Source organism: Cydia strobilella, chromosome 26 (genome assembly GCF_947568885.1).
Source record: "Cydia strobilella chromosome 26, ilCydStro3.1, whole genome shotgun sequence".
In the NCBI taxonomy this organism is placed as follows: domain Eukaryota; kingdom Metazoa; phylum Arthropoda; class Insecta; order Lepidoptera; family Tortricidae; genus Cydia; species Cydia strobilella.
The window spans coordinates 6,038,845-6,059,333 of NC_086066.1; the positions used below are offsets into that span (position 1 = coordinate 6,038,845).

Here is a 20,489-nt window from a genome sequence, read left to right on the forward strand (position 1 = left end):
GAATTTTTATAAAATTCGTAAAAGTTACCAGAAATTTTGGAAATATTGGGAATGTTCTGCATTCAACTTACCCATTGCTCTGTAAATATCTAAATATCGTTCCAAATATATCATATGCTAAATATCTCGTTTTTTATATAGTGGACTGCGAACTCCAGCTCCCCCGCTACCCCCGCCCCGCCGCCCCCTCCTTCGTCCGCGTCGTCAAGCGACGCAGCACAGCTAATAAGAAGGAGCGCCGGCGCACGCAGAGCATTAACACTGCCTTTACGGATCTGAGGGAGTGTATACCTAATGTGCCGCCTGACACCAAGTTATCTAAGGTGAGATCGTATAGCTCCGAACGCGCCGCTGGCCGCTCGCCCTGAGGCCGTACGCTTAGAAGAAAAAAATAAAAATTAAACTGTATATTTTTCATAAAGTCAAAAATTACAATATTCTTAGCTCTAATCTTATATTTTTAAGATTATATGGGATGGGATTATATTTTTAAGACTTATGGCCAGTTTCACCAGCCACAATTGACGGACTGATCAACGTCAATCTGCAGTGAACTGTGAATATTGCACACAATAGGTAACATTAAGGCTGCCTTTCCACTGAAGCGGAAATGAGTGGTGACGTGCAGGTTATCAACAAATAGCATTGGTTCCCAGGTAGCAAAGTGACAGCGACGTCATAATGACGTAATTATGACGTCACTATGACATCATTATGACGTCACTGACGTCATAATGACGTATAAATGCTACCTTAGTTTAATCCAGCAGAGCGGAGAAGACAACCAATGCTATTGGTACAAGGAGGCAATGTAGAGTTTTGTGCTGTTCTTGATTCCTTAGATTTATTCTGGCGTAACTACAGTGCCATAAGAGGAAGGCTGTGGTCCAGCAGTAGGAGTAATGTGATTTGTGGAACTACTTTAAAAGCCACTATTTCGCTTTAAAAAAAAACCTCTTTCACTGCCGTCTGCCAAATGTCATACTGTTCATCCAAGTTATAATGTTTTTAAAGGTCGACACAACACATAAACGCGTTTTCAAAATAAAATAGAAAAGGATTACCGATTAGGTACCCAAGAACCACCTAATGGATGACTTCCGCACGAGCGGCTGCAGGGATCCGGCAATTCGTTTTCTATAGAAAGTATCACGTGATGACTGCTTACGATATAGGTATCGATCATAGATATAGTTTGGGCAGGGACTGTTTCATTTCAAACATAGAGAGAATCATACTGTCTTTGTCTTACGCTAGTACTAGCACCCAAAAGAAAAAGATAATTATAGTTTTGTTTTTGTTCTTATTTACTAACAATTTTAGTTTGCCGACTACCCCGGACCCGAAACGATCTTGCGTGAGTCATCCATCCATATGGCATATCATTTTACGTCAAACACCGTTTCGTGTTGTGTTACCTCTGATGTTCTAATTGTGTTGTGTTACCTCTGATGTTCTAACTAATTGATAGGTAGAGTCCGTCTGAAGCGCCACCCCAGGTAGCACATATACGTCATAATGACGTCATTATTACGTCAATATGACGTCGCTGACGTCAGTTTGCTACCTGGGACACACCTTAAATAATTCGGTAACCGATGACAGGGAGCCAGCTATAGATACGTAGTACCTCTAAATCGTTTAATGTATAGCTGCGTCCCTGTCGTACCGTCAGTTACTGAATGAAGTAAGGTGTGTGAACTATGTGAAGCGCTTTAGCTAACTCTGCATCGACTTGGCAAGCGATAAAGTGTGGCAGTGCCAACATTAACTTTAGCGTCATTTTTTATAAGAATTTTTAACTTGCATTGCACAGTTATTGCTTGCAAAGTCCGCGCAGAATTTAGCTTAACTCACCTTGCAACAAATAGTATGCGATTTCATTGCGGCGTTAGATCGATCGATTGAATTCATTGCACTAAGTGCCAGTTGCACCATCCGCACTTGACAGACTGATCAACGTCACCCGGCGCGCCGCGGCGGTTTAAGGATGACTCACGTTAGACCGGGCCGTGACCGGGCCGGAGCTTCCGGCGCTTCGTTTTCTATGGAAAGCATCAACGTGAGTCATCCTTTACTATGAAACTTTCCATACAATACAATTTAGCGAACTCTTTAACGATGTCAAACAGTTTGGTGCAACCTACCCTTAGTCGGCAATATATCGAAAATCAATTTCGATTTGTTCCACGGTCTGTAGAACTTAAAGGATAACCTAAAGGATGACTCACGTTAGACCGGGCCGTGACCGGGCCGGAGCTTCCGGCGCTTATTTTTCTATGACATGACAGGTGATCACGTGATGCCTTTCATAGAAAACGAAGCGCCGGAAGCGCCGGCCCGGACACGGCCCGGTCTATCGTGAGTCATCCTTAATGCTAGAACGTCCGGGTCCGGATCCAAGCATCCGACACTTTTCAATAGAAAGCATCAAGTGATCACGAATCACCCGGCATAGAAAATGAAGTGCCGCGGACGTCTGGGTCCGGACCCGCGGACTGTTCTGGCTTGAGTCATCCTACCCGGGCGCCACGGAACGCACGCTCAGTGTCCACGTTGACGCCGACCGCCATTTGTTTTAACCAATATAAGGCGATAGCGACAGCGTCGAGCGTGCAGCTCGAAGCGTGCATTTCATGGCCAAGGCGTTAGACGCATTATAGCCATTTACTTGTATCTGATCATGACCTCTCTGGCAGACGGCAGTGCGGTCGGCGGGCGTGAACGCTGCGTTCTCGTTGCTGCGCGCACGCATCCCGCGCGTCGCGCCCGACACTAAACTATCCAAGGTTGGTCAATATCAACCTTATTGTAATGAGATTTATGTTGATATACTAAATTATACGAAAACGCAGCGTTATCGAGTTTTAGTTGCCGATAAAAACTAGTAGTAGTAGTAGTAGTAGTAGTAAACTCTTTATTGTACAAATATACACATTAAAAATTACATGGTACAAATAATAAGATGTACAAAGGCGAACTTATCCCTATGAGGGATCTCTTCCAGTTAACCTTTACTATACTATAAAACTATTAAATTAAACACAAAAATAAAATGTCTCACATCATTTTGGAAAAAAGTTGATACTCTTTAACTACGAGTAAATCGATTTTTATCAAACATAGCTAAGAACCACCGCAAGGAAACGCGCTTTCACGTGAAAAAAACCGCATCAAAATTGATCCATCCGTTTAACAACTATGATGCTACAGACAGATATTGGTGTCAAACTTATAACACCCCTCTTATTTTGCGTCGAGCGTTAAAAATGTGTGTTCGCGATTCATTCCTTAATATGTGCCATTTTCAACCAAAAGGGTACTTATTGTCGCATGTCAGTAAGGGGCTTTTTCCATATAGCTTCAATTAGAAATCAACAAGCGACAATGTGGTACCTTTTAGTTGAAAACGTCGCATATTTTTATCGCTTATCACTAACAGCTTACTTCTTTTCAGATCAAAACGCTTCGGCTGGCCACCTCCTACATCTCCTACCTTCTCAAGGTGCTGGAGACGGATGGGGAGCCGGCAGGAGGCTTCAGAGCTGAGCTGCATCACGCACCACCGCGCCGGAGAGCTGACACACAGGTGACTTAATGATTTCATGGGTCCCGTATTCCGCGGAGGCGTGGAGCCAGATGGAAAAATGGATTATCCTGACAAAACGCTTCGGCTGGCCACCTCCTACATGTCCTACCTTCTCAAGGTCTTGGAGACGGATGGGGAGCTGGCAGGAGGCTTCAGAGCTGAGCTGCATCACGCACCACCGCGCCGGAGAGCTGACACACAGGTGACTTAATGATTTCATAGGTTCCGTGTATACTCGCGGAGGCGCGTAGCCAGATAGAAAAATGGATTATCCTGACAAAACGCTTCGGCTGGCCACCTCCTACATCTCCTACCTTCTCAAGGTGCTGGAGACGGACGGGGAGCCGGCAGGAGGCTTCAGAGCTGAGCTGCATCACGCACCACCGCGCCGGAGAGCTGACACACAGGTGACTTAATGATTTCATGGGTCCCGTATTCCGCGGTGGCGTGGAGCCAGATGGAAAAATGGATTATCCTGACAAAACGCTTCGGCTGGCCACCTCCTACATGTCCTACCTTCTCAAGGTCTTGGAGACGGATGGGGAGCCGGCAGGAGGCTTCAGAGCTGAGCTGCATCACGCACCACCGCGCCGGAGAGCTGACACACAGGTGACTTAATGATTTCATAGGTTCCGTGTATACTCGCGGAGGCGCGTAGCCAGATAGAAAAATGGATTATCCTGACAAAACGCTTCGGCTGGCCACCTCCTACATCTCCTACCTTCTCAAGGTGCTGGAGACGGACGGGGAGCCGGCAGGAGGCTTCAGAGCTGAGCTGCATCACGCACCACCGCGCCAGAGAGCTGACACACAGGTGACTTAATGATTTCATGGGTCCCGTATTCCGCGGAGGCGTGGAGCCAGATGGAAAAATGGATTATCCTGACAAAACGCTTCGGCTGGCCACCTCCTACATGTCCTACCTTCTCAAGGTCTTGGAGACGGATGGGGAGCAGGCAGGAGGCTTCAGGGTTGAGCTGCATCACGCACCACTGCGCCGGAGAGCTGATACACAGGTAAGGTTACCATATAAACCTTTTTAAATTAAGATTAGTACTTAATTTTGTAAATATGCATGCTTATTTTACCAAATAAACGAATTAAGTAAATTTAATTTATTTTATATGAAAAAAATGGAATATCCTAACAAAAGTTAGGACATCACTAAAACTCCTGATATTTCCTGGATGGTTTTCTTTAAAAAAACCGGCCAAGTGCGAGTCGGACTCGCCCACCGAGGGTTCCGTACTTTTTAGTATTTGTTGTTATAGCGGCAACAGAAATACATCATCTGTGAAAATTACAACGTGTAGCTATCACGGTTCATGAGATACAGCCTGGTGACAGACGGACAGCGAAGTCTTAGTAATAGGGTCCCGTTTTTACCCTTTGGGTAAGGAACCCTAAAAATCGCCCATACCTATTCCATTCCATAATCGTGTTTGTCTATTGCCGCTATAACAACAAATAATAAAAATTTGAAAATAATGCAATTATAATGCATGGAAATAATAATTTCATTAATTATAAATTATTATAAACTGAAGTATTTAGTTGGCATATATTTACGAAAAAAAGTGCTCAAAGCTGACATAGGTAGATAGGTAGAATAGAAGTAGAACTAGCGTCTTCCATTCGCGGCAGGTGCCATAAACATAATTATGACGTAAAACTTTATAGGAAACAATAGAGACCCGCCTTTACATTACCACCAGCTCACCCGGATTACGAGGTAAAAACGGGACCCTATTACTAAAACTCCGCTGTCCGTCTGTCTGTCTGTCTGTTTGTCACCAGGCTGTATCTCATGACCCGTGATAGCTAGATTTAAATTTTCACAGATGATGTATTTGGTGTTATCGACAAGTACTAAAAAGTACGGAACCCTCGGTGGGCGAGTCCGACTCGCACTTGGCCGGTTTTTTCTTCTTTACATTTTATGACACCAATTTCAACTAATTAAGGGGGTTCCTATATAAAAAACGAAACTTGTCACGAGTAGTGATTGATACATGAGTTAAACCGTAAAACTGCACTAAACAGTAACAATATGGGACTTGCGAACTATGTTACCTTAAATTACAAAATCGGTTATAGGATATGGAGCAAAATTTATTTCTTCATTACGCAAGTCAGTTATTTTTTCGCCTATTATTATTAATTCTTTATTTCAGATAATTATTTTATCCATAAAATTGTTAGTTTGGCTTATGACTACGTTAGTTGCTTACTACTACTAAATTATTTAATTATTTACACATAGTTCAATCCAGAATTTCAGAAAGGTACATGTATAATCCACCCTGTCTGCTATGACCTTGAGTATACTGTTGTGACTGTGACTGCCCCGAACCCGACACAACAGAGACGCTATTCGCTTACGCCTGACGGCATAGAAGTCGTCAGTTCGTTCCGCGGCGAACATCCCTGAAGCGCTGCAGTAACGAGGCAGTCCCAAGTCCCAACAGCATCCTGAAGGCGTCGTTATATTGGATTCGAAGGGCTTGTATGCCTTTTGAGTATAGTTGACCCATAGACTGCTCGTGTAAAATACTTGACAGTACGCCTTGAAAAGGGTAATTTTGACTTGTTTCGAACAGCGAGCAAATCTACGGCCTATGAGTTCGGCAGTCGCGAGTTCGGCTTATTAGATTTTTCAGTTATTTAAAATGATGTATTATTCATTATCAAAGCTATTTGAAATTATCGAAGTTACCGCACTCATGCTGCATAAGTATAAATCTGGGGCAGTAATTGAGAAGAGTGTTTCCACAGTGTTTCTCTCGGGAACCGTTATCTTGCACATGCGCGGTTCAAGTGCAGGCGGCGCCGCGCCGGCGCACGCGGCGTCGCTGGGATTATTGTCATACACAAATTTTTCAACAAAAAAAAGTTGAGGGCCTCACCAAGGTGATATTCGACGCCAATCGAAATTTAATTACTAATATATGGAAATTTTCGAAGCATCTGTAATCCCGATACATTTTTACTCAAAGTATTCTAAGGGGAAAAAATAACGAAAATATTCAACAAAAACAATATCTTTCACAGAAAATCGGACAAGGAAATTTTCACCATTACCTATTTCTATTTGGCTGGGGTACCTAGTAATCGCGAGAGTGCGCGAACCAGACGCCTGCTGTAATCTAATAACGAAACCACATGGCCGGAAAGCTTTATTGCCTATCGCCGTAATTATGTCGGGCTATTTCACTCGTTGTGAAATTTATTTTTATCTCCTGTTCTGAAAATTCATTTTTTTATGTAGATGGATAGAAAATTGATTTTTCCGCACTGGGGAGTTTCACTTTCCAAGTATATTTTAGTGTTTACGGAGCATTTATCTGGGTTAGAAGTTAGCTAATCAGAGTACAGACTAATTTGAAAAAAACATTTCAAACTTACTGACAGCACAGTCATAATACACAATTTACTCATATATATACTGGATTCTAAGCCTTCCAGTCACCCGGTTGACCTGGATTTTGACTGTTTTTTGTTGCGCTGGTTCTAGTTCGCGCCTCGGAAGAATTTGCACCCGTTTCTCGATGCAATGATAAAACAAAAAAAACGTATATATAAATATATCCCTACACTCACCCCCGTGGCGCTTGTGCAGGTCTTCGTGGCTCCAGTTAAACTCCACTTTAAGTGTAACTTCACTTTTACTATCTTCACATCCAATGATCTTCTTTAAAGTATTTTAATAATAAAATTCACCGAATCACATTTAAAATCCGACCGCACGGAGCTCTGACATTTTCTTTTTTTTTTTTTTTTTTTTTTTTTTTTTTTTCTTCCATCAAATTCAAAATTCTGTTCCTTTTGTTTGTGTTATGCGCATGCCCCAAACGAGATATATATATAAGATAAAAGGTGAGAATGAACGAGATGACAAAAGTGGCATAACGAAACAATTTAAGGATGCGTTCCGAATAGTTTGGTATTAAAACTAAACATTCCCCCGCCCGAGAAAGGCTAAAGCCTTTATCAACAAATAAACAAAATTCAACTCTATTAATAAATTAAAACACTAAACTAAAACAGTTTGGTATCGCTACCTCCGCTTAATCTTCCAAAGGAAGCCTACAAATTTTAACAACCGGCCGCGTGAAGCTACCTGTAGAAGTTTTAAGACGCACTACCCTAACAACACCGTCTTTGCCGGGTAGCAATTCCTCTATTCTTCCTAACCTCCATTTCAGAGGAGGTAAATTTTCCTCCTTTATAAGAATAAGATCGCCCAGCTTAGGCGGATCAGTTGGAGATGTCCATTTTCTACGCATTTGAAGAGAATGAAGATATTGGTCACTCCATTTTCTCCACAGGCGTTGAGACATAGCTTGAATTAAGTTAAAACGACTCAACCGCGAGTTTGGCATATCCTCAAAATTGTACTCCGGAACCGAAAGCAAAGGTCTACCTATGAGTAGATGGGCAGGCGTCAAGACCTCCAGTTCATGAGGATCTTGGGACAACGGGCATAACGGACGACAATTAAGAACCGCTTCAACCCTGGTAAATACCGTTACCAATTCGTCGAACGTCAAAACCTGTTCACCTATGACACGCCGCAATAATGTTTTAGCCGATTTTACGGTCGCCTCAAATAGACCACCGAAATGTGGCGCCGCTGGAGAATTGAACCGCCATGTTATTGACTGCTTGGCTGCGCCGTCGCTAAGCCCTTGCTGTACTTCCTGCGAAGCCAAATATCTACGCACATCATCCAAATACCTATTTGCACCGGTATAATTAGTTCCGCAATCTGAACGTATCACACTCGGCATACCGCGTCGAGATGTGAAGCGAGTCAAAGCCGCGAGAAAACCTTCCGTCGAAAGGTCAGTGACGCACTCTAAATGGACCCCTTTGGATGCAGAGCATATAAATACGCAAAGATACGCCTTTAGAATTTTTGCGTTCCGCAAACGAGAATGTTTAATGCTGAACGGACCAGCAAAGTCAGTTTGCACAGTGTGAAACACACCAGTCGCGTTAACCCGATCCCAGGGCAACGCTGACATAATTGGCGCTGTAGGCCTAGCCTTGGTCCTAAAACATTTCATACACTTGTAAATTCGTGTACGAACCACTTGTCCTGCTGAAAGAATCCAAAATTGACGTTGTAATACCGCCATGAGCACCGTAGCTCCCGCATGGCAATAAGTCACATGAAAATGATCTACGATCAAAATCGTTAAACTATGTGATTTGGGCAAAATCACCGGATGCTTCCTTGGAAATGATAAACTCGAATGTTCCAAACGACCGCCAACGCGCAACAAGCCGTCATCCCCAATAAACGGCAGAAGCCGACGTAGCCGCGTGGAACATTGTTTATTCTGGGCCAAGCAGTGGATGTCGTCCGCAAACTCCTCCTGCTGGACCAATCTAATTAACCGCTGCAAAGCGAACCGTCGCTCTGAGACTGTCAACACCCCTATAAGTCTTTCAGACGAATTCTTGCCATTGTTGACAAACCGGAAACAATATGCTACGACCGCCAATAACATATCCAACCGACTAAACCGCATAAAAATATTATCTTCGTCAACAATTCCGGCTAAGGCCCGAACATTTACCTTCACCTTCCGCAATCCAGGTAATGGATCTTCCGATTTATCCATTATATTCCTGGGCCAGGTTTCCGCATCACCTGACAACCAAGGAGGACCCCACCATAAAGGGTGCTCAAGCAGTACTGATGCCCGACAACCGCGACTCGCGACATCAGCAGGGTTCATTTCTGAAGGTAAGTGTCTCCAGGCTATGTCTAAACCGCAATTCAGAATCTGAGAAACGCGATTGCCCTCAAAAGTCTGCAACAAATGTGGTGATACCTTCAACCACGAGAGAACAATGGTGCTGTCACACCACCCAAAGATTCCGTCGATCGTCATGTCATCACTGATGGCAGCAACGACGTATTTTAAAAGTCTGACTAGCAACGCAGCACCGCTAAGTTCAAGTTTCGGGATAGTTAGTTTTGATTTGACCGGTGAGACTCGGGATTTGGCCATCATCAAACTAACTATCACCCTTCCATCTTGTCCCATAGTCCTCAGATAAACCGCTGCACCATATCCCAGTTCTGATGCATCTGAGAATCCGTGCAGAGAACAAGACTTTTCGTCCAATAAGACAAACCGTTCCATACGTAGACTTGAAATTTCGGGCATTTCTTTCAAAATACCTTGCCATTCCGCAACCACGTCATTAGGAGCTTTCGCGTCCCATGACAAATTCTTCAACCAGAGTTGCTGCATGAGAACCTTACCCTGAAAGATGACCGGACAGATCCATCCCAAAGGATCAAAAGCCCTAGCTAATGTTGACAAAATTGACCGCTTAGTACATTCGCTAGTGTCGTCTAGTCTAGTACGATATGAGAAACTATCACTGCTAGAATCCCATTGAACACCGAGGATTTTATAGAAGCTAGGCCCATCCGAATTGTCAAATATCTTCCGAGGTTTTTCTAAATGCTCCTCTTCTATGTCTTTTAAGACTTCTTTGCTGTTTGACGTCCACTTACTAAGCTCGAAACCGCCAGAGCGTAGTAAGTCCGTCAGCTCCTGCTTCAACTTGCTCGCGTCTTCTATGGAGTCAGCTCCACCTAAAATGTCATCCATATACACCGAAGAGCGGAGAAGATGTGCCGCTGCAGGAAACTGCGTTTCCTCGTCGGATGCTAATTGTCTTAGCGCCCGAATCGCGAGGTATGGGCTCGACTTCATGCCGTAAGTTACGGTATTCAACCGATATACAAGCAAAGGTAAGTCTGGGGACTCCCTCCAGAAAACGAGCTGGAACCGCCTATCCTCCTCAGCAATCAAAATCTGTCTAAACATCATCCTGATGTCCGTTGTAAAAACATAGCGATGTAGCCTAAATCTACATATGATTTCCGCGATGTCTCGCTGTAGCTTTGGACCCGCATGTAAACAATCGTTTAGGGCGACTCCATTCGCTGATGCGCAGCTAGCATCAAAAACAACACGAATTTTATCCGAATCCGCCTTAAAAATTCCATGATGTGGAATGATATAGCTACCACTTCTATAGTCCTGTGGTTCCCCGTTACACAAAGACATGTGTCCAGTCTCCAAATACTCCCGCATAAATCCGACATACTTATTTCTAAAAGCCTCGTTTCCGTTCACGAGGAGCCGCCTTTCCATAGCCAAGAACCGCTTCATGGCTATTGGCACAGTATTTCCGATTTCAGGGGCATCAGATAAAAAAGGCAACCGTGCCGAATATCTGCCCTCTTCAACCCGTCGATGGGTTTCTTTAAACATCTTCTCACATTCCAGATCCTTGGGGCTTTCTATAGTAACTGGAATGTCCTCCACTTCCCAGAATCGCTCTAAAATCCGATCTGTGGTTGTGCTACAGAAGAAGACATGGGACGCACACGGAACTTGAGGGGAAGCCGCAATAGTGACTGGACCAGATAACGCGTAGCCGAACACCGTTTTCGTCATCAGTGGAATGTGATCATTGATTTTAATGCGCCCGCTAAGTACAATGTCACCAAGTAGATCTTCGCCTATTAAAATGTCAATCTCTCGACTGACAAAGAACTGTTCATCCGCAAGATACAGTCCCCGATAATTATCCGCTAATTGAGCCGGCAACGAATATTCAGGTAGGTTATGTGTGATTTTATTTAAGACCGTAGCCGTGGTCACTAGCACAGGCTGATCCGTCAGCCTAGGTGCCATGGTTAAGTTAACTGCTCCCCTGCAACCGCTTATAGGAGTACAGTTCAGTCCTGTAATTGAGGCTTCAGGCTTAAACCGCTTTAAGCCCAACTTCTGCAGGCATGACTCCGATATAAATGTACTCTCGCTTCCTCCATCCAGTAAGGCCCGCGCCTCCTGGAAGCTTCCGCTACTGTCCAGTACTCTTATTATTGCCGTCGCAAGTAGCACCTTTCGCTGATACATATTAGGTTTATTGACCTGTGATGCCATTAGTCCAGTGACTCCAGGGACCGCACTTCCTGGATTGCCGCTGGGAAAAGGTGCACTCACAATAGGAGCACTTGGAGAGGACGAGCTAGCGTTGTGAACCTCCCCACTTGTAGTAAACTTGTTTGACGTCAAACGTTGTTCACGATCTGAACCAGTTGCCGGAAGATCGAAATGTAATAAATAATGGTGTTTAGCCGAATTACACTTGTAACAGTTCTTGTTATAAGTGCACTGGTTAATGTTGTGACCATTCAAACACTTGAAGCACAACCTAAGCGATACCACCTGACGCTTCCTAGCCGCAGGTTTCATCTCCAAGAATTTGTCACACTTAGCAATGAAGTGTCCGCTTTTTCCGCATAGTCGACACGACGACGCCGAACCCGCATAACTCTGAAATGCCGCATGAGCCTTTACCGCATGGCTCTGTCCAATTCCACTACGCCTTCCCGCTGACGTACCGGCCTGTGGTTCCGCACTGGATTCCAAAATCCGTATTTCGGTTTCCAAAAACCTTATAAGGTCCGTGAATGTGGGTAATTCTTTATCAGCGTGCTTGTCTTCAAAATGTTTCTTCATGTTGCCGTCTAACTTTTGAAAATTAATATAAAACAGCAAATAGCACCACGAATCAACAGGAAACTCCATCTTTTCCAAGGCTTTTGTGTTTTCCATCAAAGTATTTAAAAACATTTTTAAACCACTTATCCCTTTAGTGGTGACGTGAGATGCACTTAACAAATTATGCAACAGACGATCCGCCAACAACCTTTTGTTGTTATACCGTGTATTTAACAAATCTATCGCGACCGAATAATTGTCCCCTGTGGCCGACAAATGCTGGACCAAGGACTTTGGTTCACCTAAAAGCGACCCCGCTAAATAATACATTTTTTCAGTATCCGATAAAGTGGTATCATTGCCAACCAAAGATTGGAATAATTCCATAAAAGAAACAAACTCTTCCACCTGTCCCGCAAAGGTAGGAAGTTTGACTTTAGGGAGAACTGCCCTATTCCGCGCGCTCTTAGGATTGTCATTACCGCTACCGCTGCTACAGCTATTGTCCGCATTAGCTGAAGCGTTCAAATTAGTTAACCCTAAATGACGTTGTTTGATAAAATAATATCTTTTGTTGTAAGTCTCGTACTCCTGAAGATGACCTTCCAAATCAAAACTCTCTATATCCGCAGCAGAGAGTTGAAGTTCATAAAACATTTCCGTAAATGCCTCATAAACTTTCTCTAAATCTTGAAACCGCACCATAAAATCACTTTCTTGTTCCGAAGACAGTTCGGGATTACAAGCCAATCCATTCAAAACATCCATACTACGACATGCCGTATGATATTTCATTTGCAGCAACTGTATCCGCCTAGCTGCCGCCATGTTTACGTTAGTATTTGAATACGAAATCCAAATAAATATAAGCAATAGGATCCCGAACCCGAACAAGAACCACACCATGAAAGCTACAAATTACAATTACACATTATTTTTATTTTTAATGTATTTGTACCGCACACCGCAATAAATCTTTAAATTTAAACCGCACAACTAATATATTAAGTTTTAACCGCTAACTTTAATATACTATAAAATATTTATTCCGCTAACTTTGAAAGAAAATGTTTAGAACCCCTGAAAAATTGTTTATGTACCGTAATTAGCATTAAATACCGATAAATAATGCTCTATACCGCTTTTACTAGAAATATAAATGTTTAGAAAAATACAAAAATTGCACCATAGCTGAGGATCGAACCCTCGACCTCACTAATATTAAGCAACTACTACAACCACAAGGCTATAGTAGCAGTTACCAAACAGAACGAAATAACCCTATAGTATCTGAATCTGACAATATGGTAACTTAGCAACCAAAACTGTTTTAATTTGAAATGTCAAAACCAATATAATGAATTTATGACAAATTGAATTTTGCAATTGAATTTCTTTTACAAAGTCCGCGACCAAAAAATGTGGTATGTATGAAATATAAGAATGAAATATAGTAAAATAAAATCCCCAGCCAATATATAAAATATTAAAAAATGAGGCCTAAAAATATATAATTCCCACAAAATTGGTGTGAAATGAAACCGCAGTGAAAAAATGATTATATTTCGACCGCTCGAAATATAAAGATGATAAGAAACGGATGAAATTTACCGAGGCGCCGAAAATGAAAAATCCGGCTCGAAGACCAAATGGATTCTAAGCCTTCCAGTCACCCGGTTGACCTGGATTTTGACTGTTTTTTGTTGCGCTGGTTCTAGTTCGCGCCTCGGAAGAATTTGCACCCGTTTCTCGATGCAATGATAAAACAAAAAAAACGTATATATAAATATATCCCTACACTCACCCCCGTGGCGCTTGTGCAGGTCTTCGTGGCTCCAGTTAAACTCCACTTTAAGTGTAACTTCACTTTTACTATCTTCACATCCAATGATCTTCTTTAAAGTATTTTAATAATAAAATTCACCGAATCACATTTAAAATCCGACCGCACGGAGCTCTGACATTTTCTTTTTTTTTTTTTTTTTTTTTTTTTTTTTCTTCCATCAAATTCAAAATTCTGTTCCTTTTGTTTGTGTTATGCGCATGCCCCAAACGAGATATATATATAAGATAAAAGGTGAGAATGAACGAGATGACAAAAGTGGCATAACGAAACAATTTAAGGATGCGTTCCGAATAGTTTGGTATTAAAACTAAACATATACAATATATATATATAGGTACGTAAAAGTCGGCATTTTAGTATTGTATACCTACTACATACGGGTGGCTAAAAAATAAGTGCATTCCCGTTGCCAGGGAGGTTTTGGGATTATACTGAGAATATTTGACTATGGGATCAACCAGGAAATCGCGAAAAAAAAATTCCCTCCCATAGAAAATGGACTAGCCAAAATGTATGAAACCGCCAAACTTTTTTCGCGATTTCAGGGTTGGTCCCATAGTAAAAGTTGCTCAGTATAATCCCAAAACCTCCCTGGCAACGGGAATGCACCTTTATTTTTTTGCCACCCTGTATATTCTAAATTCTAACAGTTCTGACATGGCCATTGTGGAAAAGTGAGACTATACCAAGAAAAGAGATTGAAAACTCTTAAGTAATATTTATTTTAATTATAATTAAAGGAAGATTCTATTGTGTAGATAGCGTCATATACCTACTTACATATTGAAACTATTGGAAGGTCATTAGATATAATACTTAAGTACCTACTCTAGTTTACACAGCAGTTGCTTCTTCGTCAACATTCGTCATGCCATGCAAGTATTGCAATTGGATTATTGCACAAACGGCGCAATTGATAAACAATAACTACATTTTCTTTAAACTGAAATAAATATCATATACGAAGGAAAAAATGACCAAAGCCTCCAGTGTCCAGAGCTGGAATCGAACCAGCGTACCCCGTTTACCGGACAGGTGCCTGAACCGCTCTAGTAGTGTGTCTACTTGAAAAACCACAAATTAAAATATTTTCATAGAAAATAATTTAATTTGTTCTTAGAGTACATTTTCTTTATTACCCACTACTGCTATATAATGTTATTCAACGGAATCGAATAGGTATAGAATTAATAGAGTGCAGAGCAATGGATTTTTCTCGAAATGAAAAGTAGAGTGTTTAACTCAGGTGAAAGGCATAATTACTATCCCGAACCTAGAAACTACCCCAACTGAAATGAGAATATTTCATCGCTTGGTTAACAATCTAATTGTTAACGTTTTTATGATATTCTACTTCTTGATATTAATATTGTCTATGTGATATGATAAAGTAGGTACGAAGCGGCTCAGAAAATGCTCAGAAATCAAATTTATTGACCGTATAGTAGATACCTATGTAAAAAACCGGCCAAGTGCGAGTCGGACTCGCGCACCGAGGGTTCCGTAACGTGAGTGAAAGGTAAATTGCGGTTTACGATTTATGACGTGTTATAAAAAAAACTACTTACTAGATCTCGTTCAAACCAATTTTCGGTGGAAGTTTGCATGGTAATGTACATCATATATTTTTTTTAGTTTTATCATTCTCTTATTTTAGAAGTTACAGGGGGGGGACACATTTTACCACTTTGAAAGTGTCTCTCGCGCAAACTATTCAGTTTAGAAAAAAATGATATTAGATACCTCAATATAATTTTTGAAGACCTATCCATAGATACCCCACACGTCGGGTTTGATGAAAAAAAAGATTTTTGAGTTTCAGTTCTAAGTATGGGGAACCCCCAAAATTTATTGTTATTTTTTTATTTTTGTGTGAAAATCTTAATGCGGTTCACAGAATATATCTACTTACCAAGTTTCAACAGTATAGTTTTTATAGTTTCGGAAAAAGTGGCTGTGACATACGGACGGACAGACAGACAGACAGACATGACGAATCCATAAGGCTTCCGTTTTTTGCCATTTGGCTACGGAAGGGAAAGGAAAAGAGACTCAAAATTACGTTGACAAAGAATTATTAAGTTAGGACGTAAACACTACGTTAAAGAAAGGAAGCAGGGTATTCATCAATTATACTACTATTGTATCGTTATTAATTAAAACAATAGTAAAATCTATCCAAAAATACGTCAACAACTCCCAAAAGACCGATAACGGAACGGGAGCCATTTTTTTCACATAACTTTTTTCTAGGCAACGATCGTGCTACACAGCCATGTGTTAGCAATTTCTAAACTGTTTGTGAAAAAAGTTTTTGTCCATAGATTTGGTTACACGTTTTTTTTAAATGCTTTGTTTATGAGGCGTGTAATCGTTTTAAAATTGGAGGCACGTGGCTCATTGGAACAGCGGTTTCGTTTGTAGGGTGATTTGATATGTTGGTTTTCGATAATTGAGATGTTTGTATAGTACTTTAACCATACATTCCTGACGGTACTTATCAATTATCAACGTAGGTCCTTCTAGAAATCGTGCTATTTAAAGTTAGTAATAAGCTATTCTTTCTTTTTTTTATAAATATTTGTATAGCTTCAATAGCCAGCCAAAAAAATGTTTAAAATTTAGACGATGGGTGCCTTTTTGGCGCGAACAGCGTATTAATGATTGCATATTTAAAGAGGTAAAAAAATAATGTATATTATGTTTCACAAAAAAAATATGCTAATAATTTAATAAATATTGCTTCAGATGTAGGTAGAGGTACCTAGTAATTAATTTAACAAATATCATAATGGCATATCGAATGCCAACATATTATGTTCGTTGACGCATTTGATGACTCATGTTCATATGATATGCATATTTTACTTTTGACAAGGCTTTGTACTCATTGTATAAACTTATTTGGTATTTGTGAGTATAGTATAGAGATAGTTTGAGTCCCGGGAACGGACATAGGGTAGTTTTTATCCCAGAAATCATCCTTTAAGGGGGTGGGGGGGGGGGGGGTAGTTTGTGTGGGATATCATAAAAAGCAGATTGGATAAAAAATAAGCTACCCAAATTAGCAAATTACTTACCACTCCACGCAGACGAAGTCGCGGGCAAAAACTAGTACCTAAATGTCATCAACTCATCAGTCTACGTTTAATTCTGGTTACGGCGTTTTTAGGGTTCCGTACCTTAAAAGGAAAAAACGGAACCCTTATAGGATCACTCGTGCGTCTGTCTGTCTGTCTGTCCGTCTGTCACAGCCTATTTTCTTCGAAACGACTGGACCAATTAAGTTGAAATTTGGTATACATATTTAAGTTTGTGACCCAAAGACGGACGTGTAACATAAACAAATGAATTTAAAACATGGGGGGTAAATTAAATGAGAAAATTAAAAAATAAAGTTTTTTCAACCCATATCGTGTTACATATCAAATGAAAGAGCTCATTGCGAGAATCTCAAATATATTTTTTTATAATTTTAGGATAAACAATTTAGAAGTTATTCAAGAAAATAGGCAAAAAATGACCATTCCCCCCTTTATCTCCGAAACTACTGGTTCAAAAATTTTGAAAAAAATACACAAAATAGATCTTTACCTATAGATTACAGGAAAACCTATTAGAAATTGCAGTCAAGCGTGAGTCGGACTTAATTACTTAGTTTTTGATCCGACCCCTACGGGTTTTTTAGACATTTCACTCACGTTTCACATTGTCTAAAATAGTCTAAATTGTGTAATGTACGGAACCCTTGGAACGCGAGTCCGACTCGCACTTGGCCGGTTTTTACTTATCTCCTTGCATTAGAAGCTGTAGCCGGCTCTGTCGCCCTTATTAACTATAGGCAAGTTCAGTAAATGAATAAGTAAATAATAAATAAATATTAGGGGACATCTTACACAAATCAACCAAGCCCAAAACTAAGCAAAGATTGTACTATGGGTTCTAGACAACGATATACATACTTATATAAATAAATACATACTTATATACATAGAAAACACCCATGACTCAGGAACAAATATTTGTGTTCATTACACAAATAAATGCCCTTACTAGGATTCGAACCCAGGACCATCGGCTTCACAGGCAGGATCACTACCCACTAGGCCAGACCGATCGTCAAAGGAAGCATCAAATGACTAGGTATTTATATGAGAACACCAAGGTTTTATAATAAACAATCGCGCGTGCTTGACGCTGCGCAGACGCTGCAGGTAGGATCGTAAATCTATTAGTGGAACACGGGAAACATGGTCGGTGCTGTTTTTATAATTGTATACTAGAAGTAGGGGCAAAGATTCACTGATTGTATGTATGGGCAGCGCCGGAATATGGGTCTCTATTGTTTGACATAATGATTATAAATAAATGAGTATGAGTATGAGTGTTGGCAACTGTTGGCAACTGTTGGCAACTTTTTGTTGGCAACTGTCAAAGAAAAACGTGGCGGGGTGGCCTAGGGGTTCATGGCGTTAGCCGAGATACTAAAGACGCCGGTTCGAATCCGGCCTTCACCACTGGAGGGCTTCGTCACTTTTTCTTTAATATATGACATCTATTACAGTTTTTAACTGTCAAAGGTTTAAATAAATGGCGCCATAATAGCTACAAATACAAATAGTTTATTTCCAGAAATATAGCTTGCCCCTTTCTCTAGTTTTGTTCATTGAAATTTGGATTGAATGGCATGGCATCCAATCCACGCCCAAATAGCCCAAAAAAACCGGCAAAGTGCGAGTCGGACTCTCCTACCGAGGGTTCCGTACTTTTTAGTATTTGTTGTTATAGCGGCAACAGAAATACATCATCTGTGTAAATTTCAACTGTCTAGCTATCACGGTTCATGAGATACAGCCTGGTGACAGACAGACAGACGGACAGACGGACACAATTCTTGTATTTTTAGGGCAAGCTATGCTGGCTCCATCTGTAAAATACCCCAACCCCATTTCTCGAGTATATGCATCTTTGAAAGACTAGGCGTCTTTGCCACCACTGGACGGCTTGGCCATATATTCTTTAGTGTATGACATCTATTTAATTATAATAAAATGCTGCATTTGTTTCAGAGCACAGCAGAGAAGAGAGGGAACGGGCGGACGGGCTGGCCGCAGCACGTGTGGGCGCTGGAGCTCAAAACAGAACAGAACCTGAAGACTTAATTCTAGTCAGGCGTGGCTCACTCCGCGATCGCGTCGCTACAATAAGTACATGCGGCCCACACCAATTTTGGTGTCTAGCCATAGTAGTTGCCGCGCACCGCTACGGAACGGACACCTGCTCGCGCTTGCGCTACCTAGCGGTCATATCTGTCCTAATAGGCGCGTTTTGTTAGAGAGTGAACCTTCTGTACCAAGTACTATTATTTATTCTGTGCTCTAGGTCTAGACCCAGAGCTTGTGACAGTTGCGACATTATAGTCGAGTCGAATAATGGTCCCTATGTCAGTTCCTCCAAGTTTCTTTTTTGTTGGCCTTAATTTAGAAAAAATATTGAAGAAATTATGTATTTACCATTTTTCTTACTTAAATGTTACATTTCAATAAAATAAATTACAGTGTCTGTCTGAAAGACATCGCAAATTGAATACCAAATGTTGTAGCCCGTAGTTTTTATAGGGTGCCGTACCCAAAGGGTATAAAAACGGGACCCTATTACTAAGACTCCGCTGTCCGTCTGTCTGTCACCAGGCTGTATCTCTTGAACCGTGATAGCTAGACAGTTGAAATTTTCACAGATGATGTATTTCTGTTGCCGCTATAACAACAAATACTAGAAAGTACGGAACCCTCGGTACGCGAGTCCGACTCGCACTTAGCCGGTTTTTGGAATTGCCCGACATTCTGAACTTTTTCGAATTACTCTAACTCTAATACACCTTAGTTATGAAATAAGATACATTAGAGGTGCCGACGTGACATAACTCAAAATATTTTTGAGACAAAATAGGAATTGAGTTCATATTCTGCCAAAAAACATTTCGCATGTTTTCACTTTAGTCACTTGCAATATATAGGTATTCAAAACGTACTTATGTTATTTATAAGCTATACAATAAGTAAAAAATTGTATTTTTCAAACAGCTTGGGTAAGGTGGCAATACCATTTCGCGAGATTTTGCGTTTTAAGGTTATAAATTGCATAAAGATGACATCTGTCACCGTAACCATGCTGTTTGTAAAAAACTATTATTATGAAATGTTAAATTAAATATTATAGTTAATTAAGTAAGTATGTAAGTAGTTGAGTTTAAATTAATTAGTATAATAGCTAAAAAAACCTGAGGAAAGCCTAGAAATAAACCTTTTTCTGCTCCTCCTCAGAGCACATAAAAACCTACATTACATCTAAAGTAGGTAATCTTATAGACACATCACACAACACGCACAGACACACACACGGCAAAAGTTCCGACTTTTATTTTATTTGTGTGCTGCATCTAAAAGATTTAAAGTAAGGACTACGAAACGAATGTGCGAAGAATTTCGTACATCGACCCGTCGTTTCCTAT

The 20,489-nt window shown here is 41.0% G+C and overlaps 1 protein-coding gene across 1 annotated transcript in view; it reads left to right on the forward strand.

Moving 5' to 3' along the window:
* LOC134753132 (transcription factor 15) overlaps window positions 1–19,971 on the forward strand; it is a 35,508-nt gene extending 15,537 nt beyond the window's left edge. The window contains exons 5-8 of the mRNA XM_063688907.1: window positions 142–323; window positions 2,700–2,789; window positions 3,458–3,589; window positions 19,048–19,971. Of these exons, the coding sequence (XP_063544977.1) occupies window positions 142–323; window positions 2,700–2,789; window positions 3,458–3,589; window positions 19,048–19,140 (497 nt within the window). The 3' untranslated portion in view covers window positions 19,141–19,971. The remainder of the gene's footprint in view (window positions 1–141; window positions 324–2,699; window positions 2,790–3,457; window positions 3,590–19,047) is intronic.
* The last annotated feature ends 518 nt before the right edge of the window (window positions 19,972–20,489 follow it).